This window comes from Dermacentor albipictus, chromosome 3 (genome assembly GCF_038994185.2).
Source record: "Dermacentor albipictus isolate Rhodes 1998 colony chromosome 3, USDA_Dalb.pri_finalv2, whole genome shotgun sequence".
In the NCBI taxonomy this organism is placed as follows: domain Eukaryota; kingdom Metazoa; phylum Arthropoda; class Arachnida; order Ixodida; family Ixodidae; genus Dermacentor; species Dermacentor albipictus.
In genome coordinates, this window is record NC_091823.1 from 122,100,752 (window position 1) to 122,116,268 (window position 15,517).

A 15,517-nucleotide genomic window follows, 5' to 3' on the forward strand; every position below is an offset into this window, starting at 1 on the left:
TCGCAGTCAGTTTCGGTAGCTGTAACTTTTATTCAGTGAGGTTGTTTCACACGTTGCAACTGGAGCGAAAAAATCGGTGCAATCGGTAATAGTCGTGTCGAAACACTATTAGAGGAAAGCAGGAAGTCGCAGGCGATCCTATCCACTCTGCTATAAGTTCTGGTGTTAAGGCGCGTCCACGGCACGGCAACTCGCCGGACGCCGTTTGCCGTTCGCGGTCCGCCGTGCGACGGGGGTTTTGCTCACGAACGGCGAGATTGTCTTGCCGTTCGGAGGATGGTACGAGGACCCATTTGTGCGGCTGCCGTACGGCGACGTGGCCAATCAGCGACCGAGGAGTGGTTGCCATGGCTACCGTCACCGCGCCGCCGCTTGAGTTCCCGCGCTTGGCACCGTCTGCTAGGGTCCATATTTGTGTGTGTGCGCTCACCGATCAACAGAAATGGAATTCCCGATCGAGAGATTTTTAGAAGTCGTGCGGCAGTACCCGTTTTTATATGATAAAACAAAGCCTGAATACAAAGACACGGAAGCAAAAATGAACAGGTGGCACCTAATCGGAAAGGAATTTGCCATAACAGGTAAGCATGCATGTAGCATCTCCTTCGCCCGCGCTGCGGAAGGACATACTGTGATCGTGGGCTGAGACAATGCTACTATTTTCTTTAGGTCACCAGGCTATGATGAAGTTCAGACATGCCAGAGATCGCTGGAACAAGATAAGAACGGAGCAAGATCAGACAGCGCGAAGCGGCGCTGGAGGCAGCGCTGCGAAGACTCCCAAGTGGGCGCTGTATAGTATCGTCGATAGCATACTGAGGGGCACAGCCCACTACTCCGAGAGGTAACTTTCAGCGTACATTTATCGTTATTGCCTGGTCATGCAGAGCTACACGACGGCGCGATGTTGACTCGTTCCCCGGTTATGTTTTACAGCGCTGTTGCGTGCACGTAGAAAAGGCAGTGCGCGCTGTCAGGAGTCGCTGCATGCTGGTTTTTCAATCAGCTGTTGCTTACGCTTTTTCACGCCTCTCCTTTTTTCTCTCTCAGGGCTTCCAATAATATACCGGAGGCGGAACAAAGGTACCTGGTAACCAGCGGCGATATATGTAGCATATATCTGTTAAAGATTACAATGAATGACCATTTTATGTTTTTCTTTCGCAAATTGATTTAACAGCTGCTTTTTTACAGGTCAATGCTGCGCTGCAGCGTAAGCACCCCACTTCACGAGGGGTAAGTATGTACAAATTATTTGCAGTCATTTCGCGAGTCAAGGATGGATAGCAATTTATTCTCTGTACTGCTGCAGTGACCCAAGTGATGAGTCGACGGCGCAAGCATTATTTTCGCAAATGTAAGTGTGCTCAGAGCTACTTCTGTATTGCCAACCTGACATCGTTTGTCTGCAATGAAGGTGCCCCGAAGGTGCAGACCCAGCTGCTTCTGATGAAGACATCAGACAAGTGCTTATTGTGCTTGAAAATCCCATTGGTCCTATTGTGACACGTTGCCTTTATGCACTTTTGAACACTGTAAAAGTATTGAAATTCTCATTTGTATGTGCATATCCAACAGGGAGCCAGAAGACTCTGAGCTCTACTATGATGGCGACATTGAATGGTAAGTATATATCATGCAGGACGTTTTTTAGCTTCTATAAAACACATGCTGCCACTTTATCCAATTGGCCACTGGCATAAAATAATTGACAAAACCAAACCATAGCAATAGTCGTGCATGGAGCTTAGAAATAATGCATTTTGTCTCATGGTTACACAGTTCCTTCGTTGAGCAAGGCTGGAGTGCATCGCCAGCAGTAGTAATCTGTGGAAATCCTGGGAGGTAAGCTAATTTGTTTTCCCAAGATCTATGAATCGGAGAAGGTGCTTATGAACAACCTACATCTACTGCTCTGCACATGAACTATTTCTCTTTTGCTTTCTTTCAGTTCCTCATCCCCTTTTCTCTGTGCAGGTTAGCCAAGGGACGTTAGCCTGGTTAATTTCCCTGCCTCTCCTTTTCTTCCTTTTTTCTCCTTCTGACGGGTAAGAAAGCAATGACTGAGCAAAATAGTTTTTATTGCATACTGTTACGGCGAAACGACACCAGGCTAAGAGAATATTTAGCACAAAAACTTCACAATCACGCCATATCATCTCCTCCACTTCACTTCGTCCTCTTTCTCTCTTGACCCACATGCATCTACGCATCAATGCTCACTAGCCTTACACGTAGCAATATGCTTGGTCTGGCGTTTACAATGTGCACTGAATTTGTTATTCAGCTCAACATCGACTGATACTGCAGCACCAATGCAAATGACAGAAGCCACAACTGCGTCAAGGTAATATGAAGTTTAATGCAAGATATTTCCATTAATGCTTCTTTCTTTGTTTTCGTGAAGGCCTCCAAAAAGGGCGCTGCCTGCTGCTCATCCTCCCCGGTACTAGGTTCAGATTTCCTGAAAGAGAGAAGTGCATAAGACATTGTGCTTTTAACTACTCTCTGTCATTTGTCGTATTTTTCAGGACAAAGAGGCAGAAGAATGCAGAGCAGATTGAAAGCACAATAACAAATGTGCTCGGGGCATGCTCTGCATCACTGCGAAGCATCCGCGAAAAGCAGCAGCAGCCAGAAGCAGAGGATGAATGCACAGCGATGGGGCAGTGGGTGGCAAGTAAGCTTCGCACGCTGCCACAAAAAATGCGCTGCGAGGTTACATTTAAATTACAAACATTAATATTTGAGGCAGAAATGCAAGTCCTTCAGGATTAATGTAATTTTGAACTTATTTCACATTCAGTCATATTTAATCAAGTCATATTTTTACTTTTGACCAGCAATATAATTTAAGCATATGCATACCTCATGCCCTGGGACTGTGCAATGAAGAAAAATAAATGTTTATTGTTTATCATGTTTCAATTTAAGGCAGAAATGCAAGTCCTGCAGGATAAACATAATTTTGAACTTATTTCACATTCAGTCATATTTAATCAAGTCATATTTTTACTTTTGACCAGCAATATCATACCTCATGTCCTGGGACTGTGCAATGAAGAAAAATAAATGTGTATTGTTTATCATGTTTCAATTTAAGGCAGAAATGCAAGTCCTGCAGGATAAACATAATTTTGAACTTATTTTACATTCAGTCATATTTTTACTTTTGACCAGCAATATCATTTAAGCATACGCATACCTCATATCCTGGGACTGTGCAATGAAGAAAAATAAATGTTTATCATGTTTCAATTTGACGCAGAAATGTAAGTCCTTGAGGATAAACATAATTTTGAACTTATTTCACATTCAGTCATATTTAATCAAGTCATATTTTTACTTTTGAATAGCAATATCATTTCATTCAAGCATACTTCATGTGCTGCGACTGCAATGAGGAAAATAAATTTGTATTGTTTACTATGTTTCAATATGCAGTTTCATTTTCCTTTTTGTCTTGTGTACTCAGTTCACACTCACTCAAATTATGCAATAGACATGTTAAGCTAGAACAAGAGCAATAAATGCCATGCATGCGCACTTTGTCCACTTGGTACCTTTTTTTAAAAATTAAGTTACTGAAACATAGCTTATTAAATATAGTTAGGTTTCAATTCCCACTGAAGAAAGTATGCAATATTTTTTTCCTTGAAGTTTGTTTTTAGCTGAAGAATGTCAAGGTAAAATGGCTATTGGTGCGCATGTGTTCCATTGGGCGTTCAAAGTAATGTGTCAGCTTGCCGCCTAACCAATGTGTATTTTTTCTTAAGTACTTGTGTTTTGCTTGTCACTGCTGAAAAAGAAAGGGAAATCAGCACTATCGTTTGATGCCTCTAGGCATGCTCAGTAAGACTATGGGACAAGAGTCGGAAGGCGGCAGGAGAGAAATACATCATCGGTGAGCTGTTGAACCCATCTTAGATCGCACGCGAGGTGTTTGTCAACCCGCTCTCCCTGTGGCTGCTTAACCTTGTACTTACCTTAGTGCCTGCACGTGCTACAATTCTTTCTTGCCATGGCACCATGCCATCTTGTATAAAGTACCGCGCAAGCCGGTCCCGCACGTCCATTGCAGCTCTAGAAGATGGCAAAAGAACATGCTCATAAATAATGTCAAAAGCGTAGCACTGTAACAGGCTCCTTGTAAACACAAGCACAAATTTACATTTGTGGCAAGACTAATTATCAGCCTATTCTATGTCCACTGCAGGATGAAGGCCATTCCCGCAATTGTAATCATCCCCAGTTCACTGCGACCAAATGTTTCCCTTTCTTTAGCATGGAGGGCCTTAAGCAGAGGAACCTGATGGTCTGTTTTTTACTAAACAGCACCACTTGAAGCTCTTGCTTAAATTTGCATGCAAAAAATTTACCAGCTTGCTGTCAAATTTTACTTTCATACATTGTAAATTATCTGATGCAACATTGCATAGAAACATGGCTGTGAGATGCCATAGATGTGGGGGGCTTAGAATTGAGTCAGACTTATGAAGGTTGTAAAAGCTTGCCAAATAAGCCGAGCTTGTACATTGTGGAATGCAAAAGAAAGAGCACATGCGAAGTTTGTTTTGTAGCACAAGTTGTCACATAGTGCACTTATTGTGCAGTATTGGTTGAACTGGATGCATAATCGTAATGCGATATTACAGACGGGACTTTTGTGATTTACCTTGAGGAATGAAATCCAGTGCTATCAATGTCTTTCAATGGCAACCCAGTTTCTTCACTCCTCCATCTTCCTTCTGTTATATTTCCCTCCCAATCCTCAGTGTCTGCATATCCAGGTGGGCTATATGTTGTTCTCGAGAGAGGAGAGTCCTTCATTAAATAATTATGCAATGCAATGCAGGACTTCACTATGTTCTCAGTGCTTTCCTCAGAGGCTCTGAATGGTCTTCGAAGGATGCGCCATCTGCTAGCCATGATACCGAACGAATTTTCAATGAGCCTCCTTGCTCGACTCAGGCGGTAATTGAATGTGGCTCGCATAACATAAGCCTCGTTCGTTGTCCCATCAGCTCGATGCCTTTGGAGATCTAAGAGAAAGCAGCAATCATTTAAACTGCGGCGACACCTCATTCATAATCTCAAAGAAAGTGTCTATTTTTGACAATATTTTCCACAAACAACAATACCTAACATGTTATGCTTGGCTTTTCATGACCTTGCAATGGCAGTGGTCATCCATAGTTGGCATCGATACGCCTTGTTAGCTCTCTTTACACTCAACAATGGCTACATTAATGGAAAGCAGGAAGACTGTCATGGCCACCCTGAATGATTGCTGATTTATGGCAAGGGTCATAAAATTGAGCAATGAAAGTAATGTAGCTTTATATTTACAAAGTGGACAAGATAACTTACCACGTCTAGAATATGGTCTCATGAGAGATGGCTTTAGTGGGAATGCCTCATCTCCAACCATAAGGTAGGGGATCAGGCCTGCCGAACCAACATTTGCAGGGGGTGGTATTCCACATCTGCGCTCGTTAAGTATAGTAGGCAGTGGTGACCTCAAAAATATTCCACCATCACTTTCGCCGCCATAATGCACCAGGTCGACATATATGAATCTGAAATAAACATGGAATAATGCACCTGCAATGCACCAACCAGCCCCACTGAACACACTGCTAACGTTCATAAGTATACTGTCTGCCTATGCATTATCCATGGGCAAAGCTGAATACATATCTAACCATGTCCCCAATTAAACTTGCACTTACTGCCATGTAGTAGAAAGTAAAATAATCTGAACCTGTAGTTTGCATCACAAGCAGCCATGATAACCACGCTGAATGTCTTTTTGTAGTTGAGGTTCCTAGAGCCGGAGTTGTTGGGGCACTCAATGTGGACATGTTTCCCATCAATACTTCCAATACAGTTTGGAAAATTCCACTTCTCTTCCATTTCATCAGCAATCTGAAACAGTGACATGCACATAAAAATATTACGCAACACACCACATGTGCATCAGAAACTGCAGAGCTTTGCCAAAGGTTGCTTCCTCAAAGAAAAAATTGAAGTAGATGTGATATCGACCGCTGTCATATATTTCATTGCACTGCATGTCATTTAAACTTATTATTTTCCTGGTGAGCTTGTTTCCTGTTTCATACTGTGCAACCACAGGATTTAGCTGTCTTGATCAGCATAATCAAGTGAAATAAGTTATCATAAACACCTGTCCACAGTGCCATGAAGACTGATTTGACCAGATATGTTGCTTGATAGATGCCTGAATAATAATTTTATTTAGTTGTGGCTAGAAAGCATGTAAATATCTATGTCGATTCACGAACTTTCACCTTCTTCCATTCATTGCTGGTTTGCGGGAACCTCACATAACCAGCCTGCAGTACATCCCATATTGCACCTGTAGTTTCTTTCACAATCATGGCTGCAGTTGACCGTCCAGTCAAAAAATTATATGACAAGCTCCTGAAAGTGTCACCATTGGCAAGGAATCTGGAAAACAAGCATATTTAATGTTGTATCTCAACTGATAAATAGCATTCCTGAGACATTGCTTTCATTGATGTAACAATAAATTACAATACACTTTAGATGTAAATACAGGGAATTTTTTTTAGCGCGCCTTCATCTCTCAGTTTTCATTGCATGGTTTGTTTTAGAGCTAGTTTGCTCTGGGGCGTCTATGTACTACCTGTTTGCGCACTGGCGCGGGCTGCGGTTTGGGTTTTGTTCCGTGGGCGGTTTCGGCTTCTTGCGCTCACAAAACTGATGGCTATCTCGTTACTAATCGCTCAAAGGGCGACCGCCTGTTTCTCACTCGTTTAGTGCTCGCGGGGGTGCGCATAGGAAGAATGCCGCCATGAATGCGTTTCCTTTTTTTTCTTTTTCAGAGTCACGAAAACTAATTGCCACTGCTTGGCGATAAGATGACATTCGGGGTAGTTTGTGACACGTTTTGCTTATAAACAATACATATATACAAACGCAAAATAATTTTTTCTCACTTTACGATCGCCCTAGAAAAATTAAGGCAATTTTTTTATCGAAATAGGTCCCTCAAGAGAATTGGAATCTGCAATTAAAAACGTCGACCCTGGGCGGTCGCATGTGGCGAAAAAGAGCGACCCTGAAAGGGTTAATAAATAAAGCACAACATTTTGTCACACATTATTACGAGTTCAAACATTATTTTTTAATTCCCTGTTGTTTTGTATTTGTTTCTCAGTCGTTACGGAAGTTCTGCAAGTGTTGCTGCATCAAGCACATCTCTACATAATGCAGCGTCATTGAAACACAAAACTCAGTTGGAGATCTGTTAACAAGTGCTTGAAATAATTTTTCAGGCTACTAGCAAATCCTTATACTGTAACAGGGGAAGAAACAAGTAAGCATAATGTTCATGCAACACGTTTTTCTTGCATAATCAACTAAGTAATCTGTCTCCATTGCAGGAACACTTCCAAGAGAAGCAAATTGCTCGCAATCCAGTCTAAAATATAAAGAATTTTAAAAAACGTGATAATCTAATTACCAGCCCAAATGCAGCACTGTGAGTTAAAGTGCAGCTTCCTTGAACGCTCAAGTATTGCTTCCGCATGCCAAAACAAAGTTACAATGCGACATACACACCTAGGAACGAGAATTCTAACAACGCAAGTAAATAAGTGGCAGAGCGAAATTCTTTCACAGCAGCGCTTTCCCAGCACAACAATGCCTGAACAACTATCAAACTTACCTGATTGTCATAGCAAGCCGATCGTGCTCCGAAATTGGGTCTTGAAACGATGTTGTCTGGCGCTCGATGCGCGGTCGGACCAGTGCGAGCAATGCGTCGAAGATGCTCGGTGGCATCCTCAGAAAACTGCGATGGATCGAATCGATCGTTACATCTTTAAATGAAGGCTCGCTATAAACGCTAAGAATCCTCACAACTTACTCTCGAAAATAAGCTTCGTCCTTGGCGCGAAGCCGTGGTAGAAGCGCACTCGCTTGTCCCTCGACGTTTCTGTACCTCCAACTTGGTCGCACCCAGAACCTTCGCCGCCTTGCATTTTGAGTGCGCCGATGCCGGAGTAGCAGGGAACACGCCAGAATGATGACATTCAAAGTAATTAAAGTGTCATCTGTATCAACGCCGGTAGCGGGCATCGCAGCGCAGCGCTGGAAGTTCGAGAGCAGTTTGCAAGCAGACGACAAACGACGGAGGTAAACTTCCGGGGAGGTGGCCGCTTCCTGATTGGCTGCTCTCTCCGCCCCGCTCTCACAAATTTTGCATACTGCAACTTTGTGACGTGCCAGCAACTGAACAGAACCGGTTTGAACAAAATATCTCCGATCGCGCCCCAGCTGAGCAGCGCGCCGAACGCGCGAAATGATGGGAAAGGCGCGCAATCTCGTCGGATCACGTTCGTGCTGCGAGCATCTGTGAGACTGGTTCGTGTCACGTGACTGCCGCACTGGCCAAACTGCCGTGCAGTGGGCGTAACCAGGCTGATGATGATGATGATGATGAAATTGATGTTTAGCAGTCTCGGAAGAGAACAGCAATTTACAATAGGCAGCGAGGCACTGTAAGTCGTAAGGGAATACATCTACTTAGGGCAGGTAGTGACGGCGGATCCGGATTATGAGACGGAAATAATCAGGAGAATAAGAATGGGCTGGGGTGCCTTTGGCAGGCATTCTCAGATCATGAACAGCAGGTTACCATTATCCCTCAAGAGAAAAGTATATAATAGCTGTGTCTTACCAGTACTCACCTACGGGGCAGAAACCTGGAGGCTTACGAAAAGAGTTCTACTCAAATTGAGGACGACGCAACGAGCTATGGAAAGAAGAATGATAGGTGTAACGTTAAGGGATAAGAAAAGAGCAGATTGGGTCAGGGAACAAACGCGAGTTAATGACATCTTAGTTGAAATCAAGAAAAAGAAATGGGCATGGGCAGGACATGTAATGAGGAGGGAAGATAACCGATGGTCATCAAGGGTTACGGACTGGATCCCAAGGGAAGAGAAGCGTAGCAGGGGGCGGCAGAAAGTTAGGTGGGCAGATGAGATTAAGAAGTTTGCAGGGACAACATGGTCACAATTAGTACATGACCGGGGTAGTTGGAGAAGCATGGGAGAGGTCTTTGGCCTGCAGTGGGCGTAACCAGGCTGATGATGATGACATAGACATATCAAAGGCATACATGTAAGAGAAAAATTATCAAATATTCTAAATGTAGTGATCGAAAAAGTAAAAAGTCCCGACCGGAATAAGCGTGTTTCTTTTATAAGCTGCACCAGCCCCAGGTGAACCTATCGACTTTCTCGGAAAAGGAATCAGGGCAGTTATTGGACCTTCATATGAACAAAAGTGTTAGGGAATATATATTGCATATATATTACTCAAGCATAACTGCGAGTAGGCCTAGTTGGAACAGATTCATTTTAAAACTTTTTGTGCGCAAACAAACAGGGACAAAGAATACGGGCAACACAAGGACGGGCGCTTTCTAACAACTGGTTTTATTTTTGAAGAACTACCTGCTTAAACACCCACAGATCTGCGCGATCTAGTGAACAGAGCACGCCTATAGCGCATATGATACCCGCAGATCTGCGCGATCAAGTCAAAGGAGCAACGTCAATATTACATATAACACTTGTGAGCTAACTTGTGGGTGTGTGCATCGGGTCAAAGGTAGCTCCCATCCTAAGTAGCATTTTTTTGGGAAGCATAGACAGAGAGTTGGCCAAAGATTTAGAAGGTGTAGTAAGTAAGGTACACAGATATGTCGATGACTACTTGATTTTAGGCTGTCCTGTAGACAAGGGTGCTTTCAGGAATAGGTTTGTAGAAGCCTTCAATTCTCTGGGCAAGGGCTTAACATTTACTTCGGACGTACCGGTAGATAATAAGCTACAGTTTCTTGATGTCAAGTTAACATTCCTACCAGAACATGTGTGTTGGTCATTCTCACCCCGAGCTGGAAAACCGCTAATGAACTACGCCTCAAACTATTCCAGGCTTGTGAAGAATGGGATAGTCATTTCGTGTTTTCCGGTCAGCGTTGTTGAAGTCATGTCACCACACTGTAAAGATAGCATTTTTTGAGCAAGCTGATAGGTTGAGAAAGGCTGAGTACCCGCTCGCTGTGATGCTGCCGTCGTGCGCTAGACTAATGAAAGAACTTAAAAAGGATAAAGGACAATGCACAAAGAATCAAAGGCAGAAGGATGTAGTTTCCAAGGTTTCAGTGATTCCGTATGTGCACGGCCTTTCACACAGACTTAAAAAGGTGGCTGGTAGTTATGAAGTAAAAGTGGTATTTTCGGCAAAAAACAATATAGGTAGTGTGTGTTCCAAGGTTAAAAAGAAGTTCGAAAGTAAGGATGGTGTATAGAAAGAATGTAGTGTTAAACATCCGCGCAAGAACCTATTTGTTGATTGCGCGAAGAACGTTGTTTACCAGATTCCTATGACGTGTGGTCATGTGTATGTAGGGCAGACTGGGAGATGCATTAACACGAGGTTAAGGGAGCACTTGCCTAGTCTGAAAGGTCGCCCTAGTACGCATTTGGCAATGCATTCCCAAGAACATGATTGCTCCCCTTGTCTTACTAGCACAGACATTTTGTATAGGCATAGGAATCAAACCGCTAGGAAAATCGTGGAAGCACACTATATTGAAAAACAAAAAGAAAAATGCATCAGCCATCCTTCTGTTTCATTGTTAGATAAAGAAAATTCGCTTCTATCATCACATCTTTAACGCATTTTATTGTAAGTGGTTGTTTTATGCACCTTGCTGTTTTTAGTATGACCGGGTGGCTTTTGTCCACGTCTTTTTATCACAAGTGTTATTTGTAATATTGACGTTGCTCTTTTGACTTGATCGCGCAGATCTGCAGGTATCATATGCGCTATAGGTGTGCTCTGTTGACTAGATCGCGCAGATCTGTGGGTATTTAAGCAGGTAGTTCTTCAAAAATAAAACCAGTTGTTAGAAAGCGCTCGTCCTTGTGTTGCCCCTATTCTTCGTCCCTGTTTGTTTGCGCACAAAAAGTTTTAAGATGAGTATATTACTCAGACTGAATCGGGGAGGCCTGGATGTCTTTACCAATGTAATCTCCGTGGCTTGTCTTGCAGTCTTCTTCAACGTGCCAGCAGGCGAAATGAAGTAGAAACATATAGTCTAATCGAATTCAGCAGGTCGTATTCAACTTCAGAATTCACTATTAAAAATTATCGAATAGCCGTTTCCATTCGAAATGTAAAGCGCAAAGGCTCATTTGTAGTCTCGAAGGTGAGGGGCCGATGCAAGTGAGTACTCTTATTCCGAATGATTGTGCTGCTGGAGAGACGTGGCCAATGCGCAGAGGTGCACCAGTTCTCGACATAATTAACGCACGGGTGCTAATCAGTTTTGCTGAACAAGTTCACAGCTGTCATTCAGTATAAACTCCCCGTTTTGGGGCAGCCTGTAAATCAGCTAACTTGACTCAGGCAAGGAAAACATTCTTTTGACAGTCCAATCATGTCTGCAACCCAATAAACTTGCGTACCCAATGTGGTACCACGCTTACCTTCTTCAACGAACACAGCAGATCTACAAATATATCTACGTGTATGTGAGGCATGCCGTTCCTTTAATTGCTTCATTATTTTCTTATGATAGCGCACCGGATAACTGAAAGCAGCCGATTATAATAAAGAAGCTGCTTAGTTGAGCGGACGCACAGTTGGAAACGGCATTAAATTTAGGTATGAAATGTAAGATAAGCGCAACGTTTTTTTTTTCTTCAGAGATCAGACTAGAGAATAATTTCTACACCCCCGAAAAAAGCCGAAGGACGCAGCTACTTCCTTCTTTTGTATTTATCGAATTAAAAAAATTCTGGCGTTTTACGTCTGGGGTTATGATTACGAAGCACCCTGTTCATTTCTCATCACCTGGGGTACTTTAACGTGCACTTAAACAGAAGTAAACGAGCGTTTTTTTTTTTGTTCATTTCGTTCCCATCGAATTCCGCGACCTGGTTTGAACAAGGAGGTTGGTTTGAACCCGTGAGCTCGAGTTTAGCAGCGCAACGCCATATCCGCTATATAGCCACTAATTAAGCTACCTTGCTGCCTTTTTTTTTTTTCGTTGTTGTTACGCATGGACTGGACAAAAAAAATCACACGGCTTACGGGCCAAAGATTAGCATGTATACAAAATGGCTACCTACAACTCCTTTCAGCGCCCGAGGGCCGACCGCAATAAAAGAACTAGTACCAATTACTCTGCATTCTGTTGCGCGAGGAAGACGGAAAGATGAATGCAATGTTGCACTGCAGCTTCTTTTCGTTTTCTGTACGAATACTTTCCGTAAATTTGAGTACAGGGCGCCGGACGGGGTAGATATGTTTTTGTTTCAAGTGGCAAGCAGGCAGTTTACGTATGTCTTTTCGTCTGCGTTTAGCGAAACCTAGAGATCAGTGGCTTAGCCAGAAATTTTGTTCGCTGGGGGTGGGGGGCTCACGTTGCAGCTCGGCCTCCTTCTTATAGAATTTGTCGAGGGATCAAATACATGAATAACTGCATTGCCATAGCCAAAGATGCTGTGAACGAATTTTAGAACGCTATGCAGTCAAGACAAGTAAAATACGTATTTTTTCGTAAAGGAATATGCTCGTATGTGTCAAAAATTGTGCCCGAAATAACTGATATCAATGCTTATATGTTTTTTGTCTATTTAATAAGTAAAGAAAATATCAAATGAACTTTAGAAATATATCAGTTTGAAACCAGCAAAGCAGCGCATGCCGCTGATATGAAAAAATGTAAAGGCCCTGAAATGAACAAGTTGAAGACAAATATTTTAATGAAACTTTCGTATTCAAGAACTTTGTTTAGATATTTGTACATATGCAATGGCCAGGGAAAATCTCAAATACTCTGTCCTTTGTTACAATGTATTGTGCAGGAGCAGCTGTCACCGGTCGTGTATTGCGATTAATTTGCACCTAAATTATAGCCGCAACAGACAGCACATATAGAAAGCAGCAGTTCTGCAAAATATACCAAGGGCGAGTCAAATGATAGTGAGCCAATGCGACAAAAGGGGTACTTTATTTAAAAGTATGGCCTTCATGAGCATTGAGTCGTTTGTCCCAATGGCTAACGAGTCGTGTGATTCCTGTCTTGTAAAGCTCCTTGGGTTGCTGCTTCAAGAAGTCTGTAACTGACTCTTTCACGTCATCGTCCGACACGAATCTGGTTCCCTTGAGCTGTTTTCTCAATTTTCCCAAATTGTGGAAGTCATAAGGCGACAGGTCTGGGCTGTATGGCGAATGTTGCAGCGTTTCCCACTTGAACTTTGCCAGTTTTGTGTTAACCGCACGAACGACGTATGGACAGGCATTGTCGTGGAGCAAGGTGACCCAATTCTTCAATTTTCCAAGTCGTTTGTTCTTGATTGCGACACGCAATTGATCTGGCGTTTCACAATATCGTAAACAATTATTAGCCTCCCCTGGTTCACCAAATTCGATCAGAAATGTCCCCTGACGATCGAAAAGAGTCAACAACACCTTTCCGGCGGAAATGACGGCCTTTGCTTTCTTTTGGGATGGCGAATTTGAATGTTTCCACTGTAAGCATTGCCGTCGTGTTTCAGGCTCGTAATAATGGCACCATAATTCGTCCCCGGTGACAATTGCAGACAAATTCTCACCCTCATTTTGATACCGGATCAGATGATTTAAGGCAGCGCCGTACTTCTCGGTCTTCTGGCGGTGATTCAAAATCTTGGGCATCCATTGCGCACACAAGAGCCGATAATTGAGGTGTTCATGAATTATGGTGTGAACCGAACCATGACTGATGCTCACATGCTCTGCCATTCCACCGATGCTTATCCTCTGTTCTTGTCTGATCAGCTCATCAACCTTTGCAATTGTGTTGGGGAGGATTACACAGTGGCTTTAGCCCAGTCTTGGATCGTCGTTGAAAATTTCAAGTCCTCCTTTTAACCGTTTGTTCCAACGCTTCACAGTGGCCAATGACATGCAATGTTCAACGTACCGGCAGCCACAAGGCGGCGAAATTTTTGGGGGGAAACACCTTTAGCTGTCAAAAACCCCACAAGTCCCGCTGTGGCGTCTTCCATTTCTGTGGGCTCAGCAAGATGGAGCGCCAGCACACAGCAGCATCCAAGCATGAAACTGGCTGGATGCGACTTGTCATGCGCAATAGATTGGAAGGCAGGGGCCTGTAAATTGGCCAGCTAGGTCACCTGACCTCTCCCGCTCGATTTCTTTCTTTGGGGTTATGTGAAAAATCGTGCTTACATGAACGAGACGGACGTCAGATTAGTTCAAGGCAAGGATAACGGACGTCTGCCGTAGAATTCTGGTGTCGGTCATCAAGAAAACCTTTGAAGATGTGATAAAACGGACCCAGTACTGCGTAGCTGCAAAAGACCTAGTCGAACACGTTTTCTAGGCTGATGTTCAATGGAGCTTCCGAATTCATCGATAATAAGGGCACACTGAAACCTGGTTGTGCAGAGATTTTTTTTTTCTTTTTTGTGCAGACATCCTGATTGCCAATTCAGCTCATTTATAAGTGGTATATTTATACTTTCTTGAACGTGTCGATTTTGCCTTGTCTATACATGTTGGTCGCTTCCCGGTCTGTTTATTTCGCTTTTATTTTTTGATACCAACCTGTTTTTGCAGCACGTATACACACACTTTCATGAAAAATAAAACGGTCACTTTAATTTGGCTTTGGTCTGAAGCAAGTTTCTGGCGTGAAATATAGTTTCGCATGCATTCTTTTGATGCGGTGGGAGCAATGCCGGGAGTGTTAAATAGTCTATTCCTATGCCACTACTTTTCGCATTTCGTGCCTGGTCAGAGCAGTGCTTCGGCCGCATTATCAGGGGGCTTTTCTTATCAATGTGATCAGTCGGCCTTGAGACACTGCATTTAGATGTCATTTTGGGATGCCAACAGATGCTTCATTGACACTTTGAAAATTAGGACAGTACTTCTCGAGTTAGCTAATTGCAATTACTGATTAAACCTCAGTAATGAAAGAATCAATGGCGGCTACTCCACTGTACTGGGAACAATATGCACTATAGCTAGGTGTTCTTCGAGTAACACAAGTGCTCTTTTTTTAAGCCTTGGTGGATGATAGTTGGGGAACACTGTATAATTCACTCAGTAACCGAAACGAGACCAAGCCGGATTCATTCGAAATCGGAATCAACAGCAGTCATGCGCAGCAGCGCTTATACTGAGACTCGCACACACACACACACAAAAAAAAAAAAAAAAAGAGGAGAGAGGCTGCAGTTCTGCCGGAAAGGCGAAGCAGTATTAGTGATAACCAAGTATGCGACAATTACATGAAGGAGGGTTACACCACCGAGAGTACTCAGGCTGTGAAATTGCACTGTCTTCTGCTTTGAGGTCGTGTATATTGGCGGCGAGGAGTTACACAGTTGCCGTCTGTCGGTAGCGCCTTCCTTACGTACTATGAGGGATCACGTGG

At 43.2% G+C, this 15,517-nt stretch overlaps 2 protein-coding genes across 10 annotated transcripts; one reads left to right on the forward strand and one right to left on the reverse strand.

Annotated features, from left to right (window-relative positions):
- Positions 1 to 388: 388 nt before the first annotated feature.
- On the forward strand, positions 389 to 3,437 carry LOC139057907 (uncharacterized). Of its 7 annotated transcripts, XR_011513085.1 has the most exons (11): positions 389 to 581; positions 670 to 844; positions 1,051 to 1,083; positions 1,195 to 1,236; positions 1,313 to 1,357; positions 1,579 to 1,623; positions 1,783 to 1,845; positions 1,952 to 2,048; positions 2,288 to 2,347; positions 2,408 to 2,446; positions 2,532 to 3,437. XR_011513085.1 is itself a non-coding variant. In XM_070536693.1 (8 exons), exons 1-8 carry the CDS (start codon positions 443 to 445, stop codon positions 1,980 to 1,982), a joined length of 573 nt encoding a protein of 190 aa, XP_070392794.1. In that variant the 5' UTR covers positions 389 to 442; the 3' UTR covers positions 1,983 to 3,437. The 7 variants fall into 7 exon arrangements, 2 of the variants coding, with proteins under 2 accessions (XP_070392794.1, XP_070392795.1); XR_011513084.1 differs by having other exon boundaries at positions 2,408 to 3,437; XR_011513086.1 differs by having other exon boundaries at positions 1,978 to 2,048; positions 2,408 to 3,437.
- LOC139057906 (uncharacterized) lies at positions 2,342 to 8,344 on the reverse strand. 3 transcript variants are annotated; one of them, XM_070536691.1, is made up of 8 exons: positions 7,919 to 8,344; positions 7,718 to 7,843; positions 6,315 to 6,474; positions 5,765 to 5,928; positions 5,371 to 5,579; positions 4,676 to 4,778; positions 3,987 to 4,083; positions 2,342 to 2,464 (listed from the first exon to the last, which is right to left on the reverse strand). In XM_070536691.1, the coding sequence occupies exons 1-8, from the start codon at positions 8,128 to 8,130 to the stop codon at positions 2,456 to 2,458; spliced, it is 1,080 nt and encodes a 359-aa protein (XP_070392792.1). In that variant the 5' UTR covers positions 8,131 to 8,344; the 3' UTR covers positions 2,342 to 2,455. The 3 variants fall into 3 exon arrangements, with proteins under 3 accessions (XP_070392792.1, XP_070392791.1, XP_070392793.1); XM_070536690.1 differs by having other exon boundaries at positions 4,676 to 5,042; XM_070536692.1 differs by lacking the exon at positions 4,676 to 4,778.
- Between the last annotated feature and the right edge of the window lie 7,173 nt (positions 8,345 to 15,517).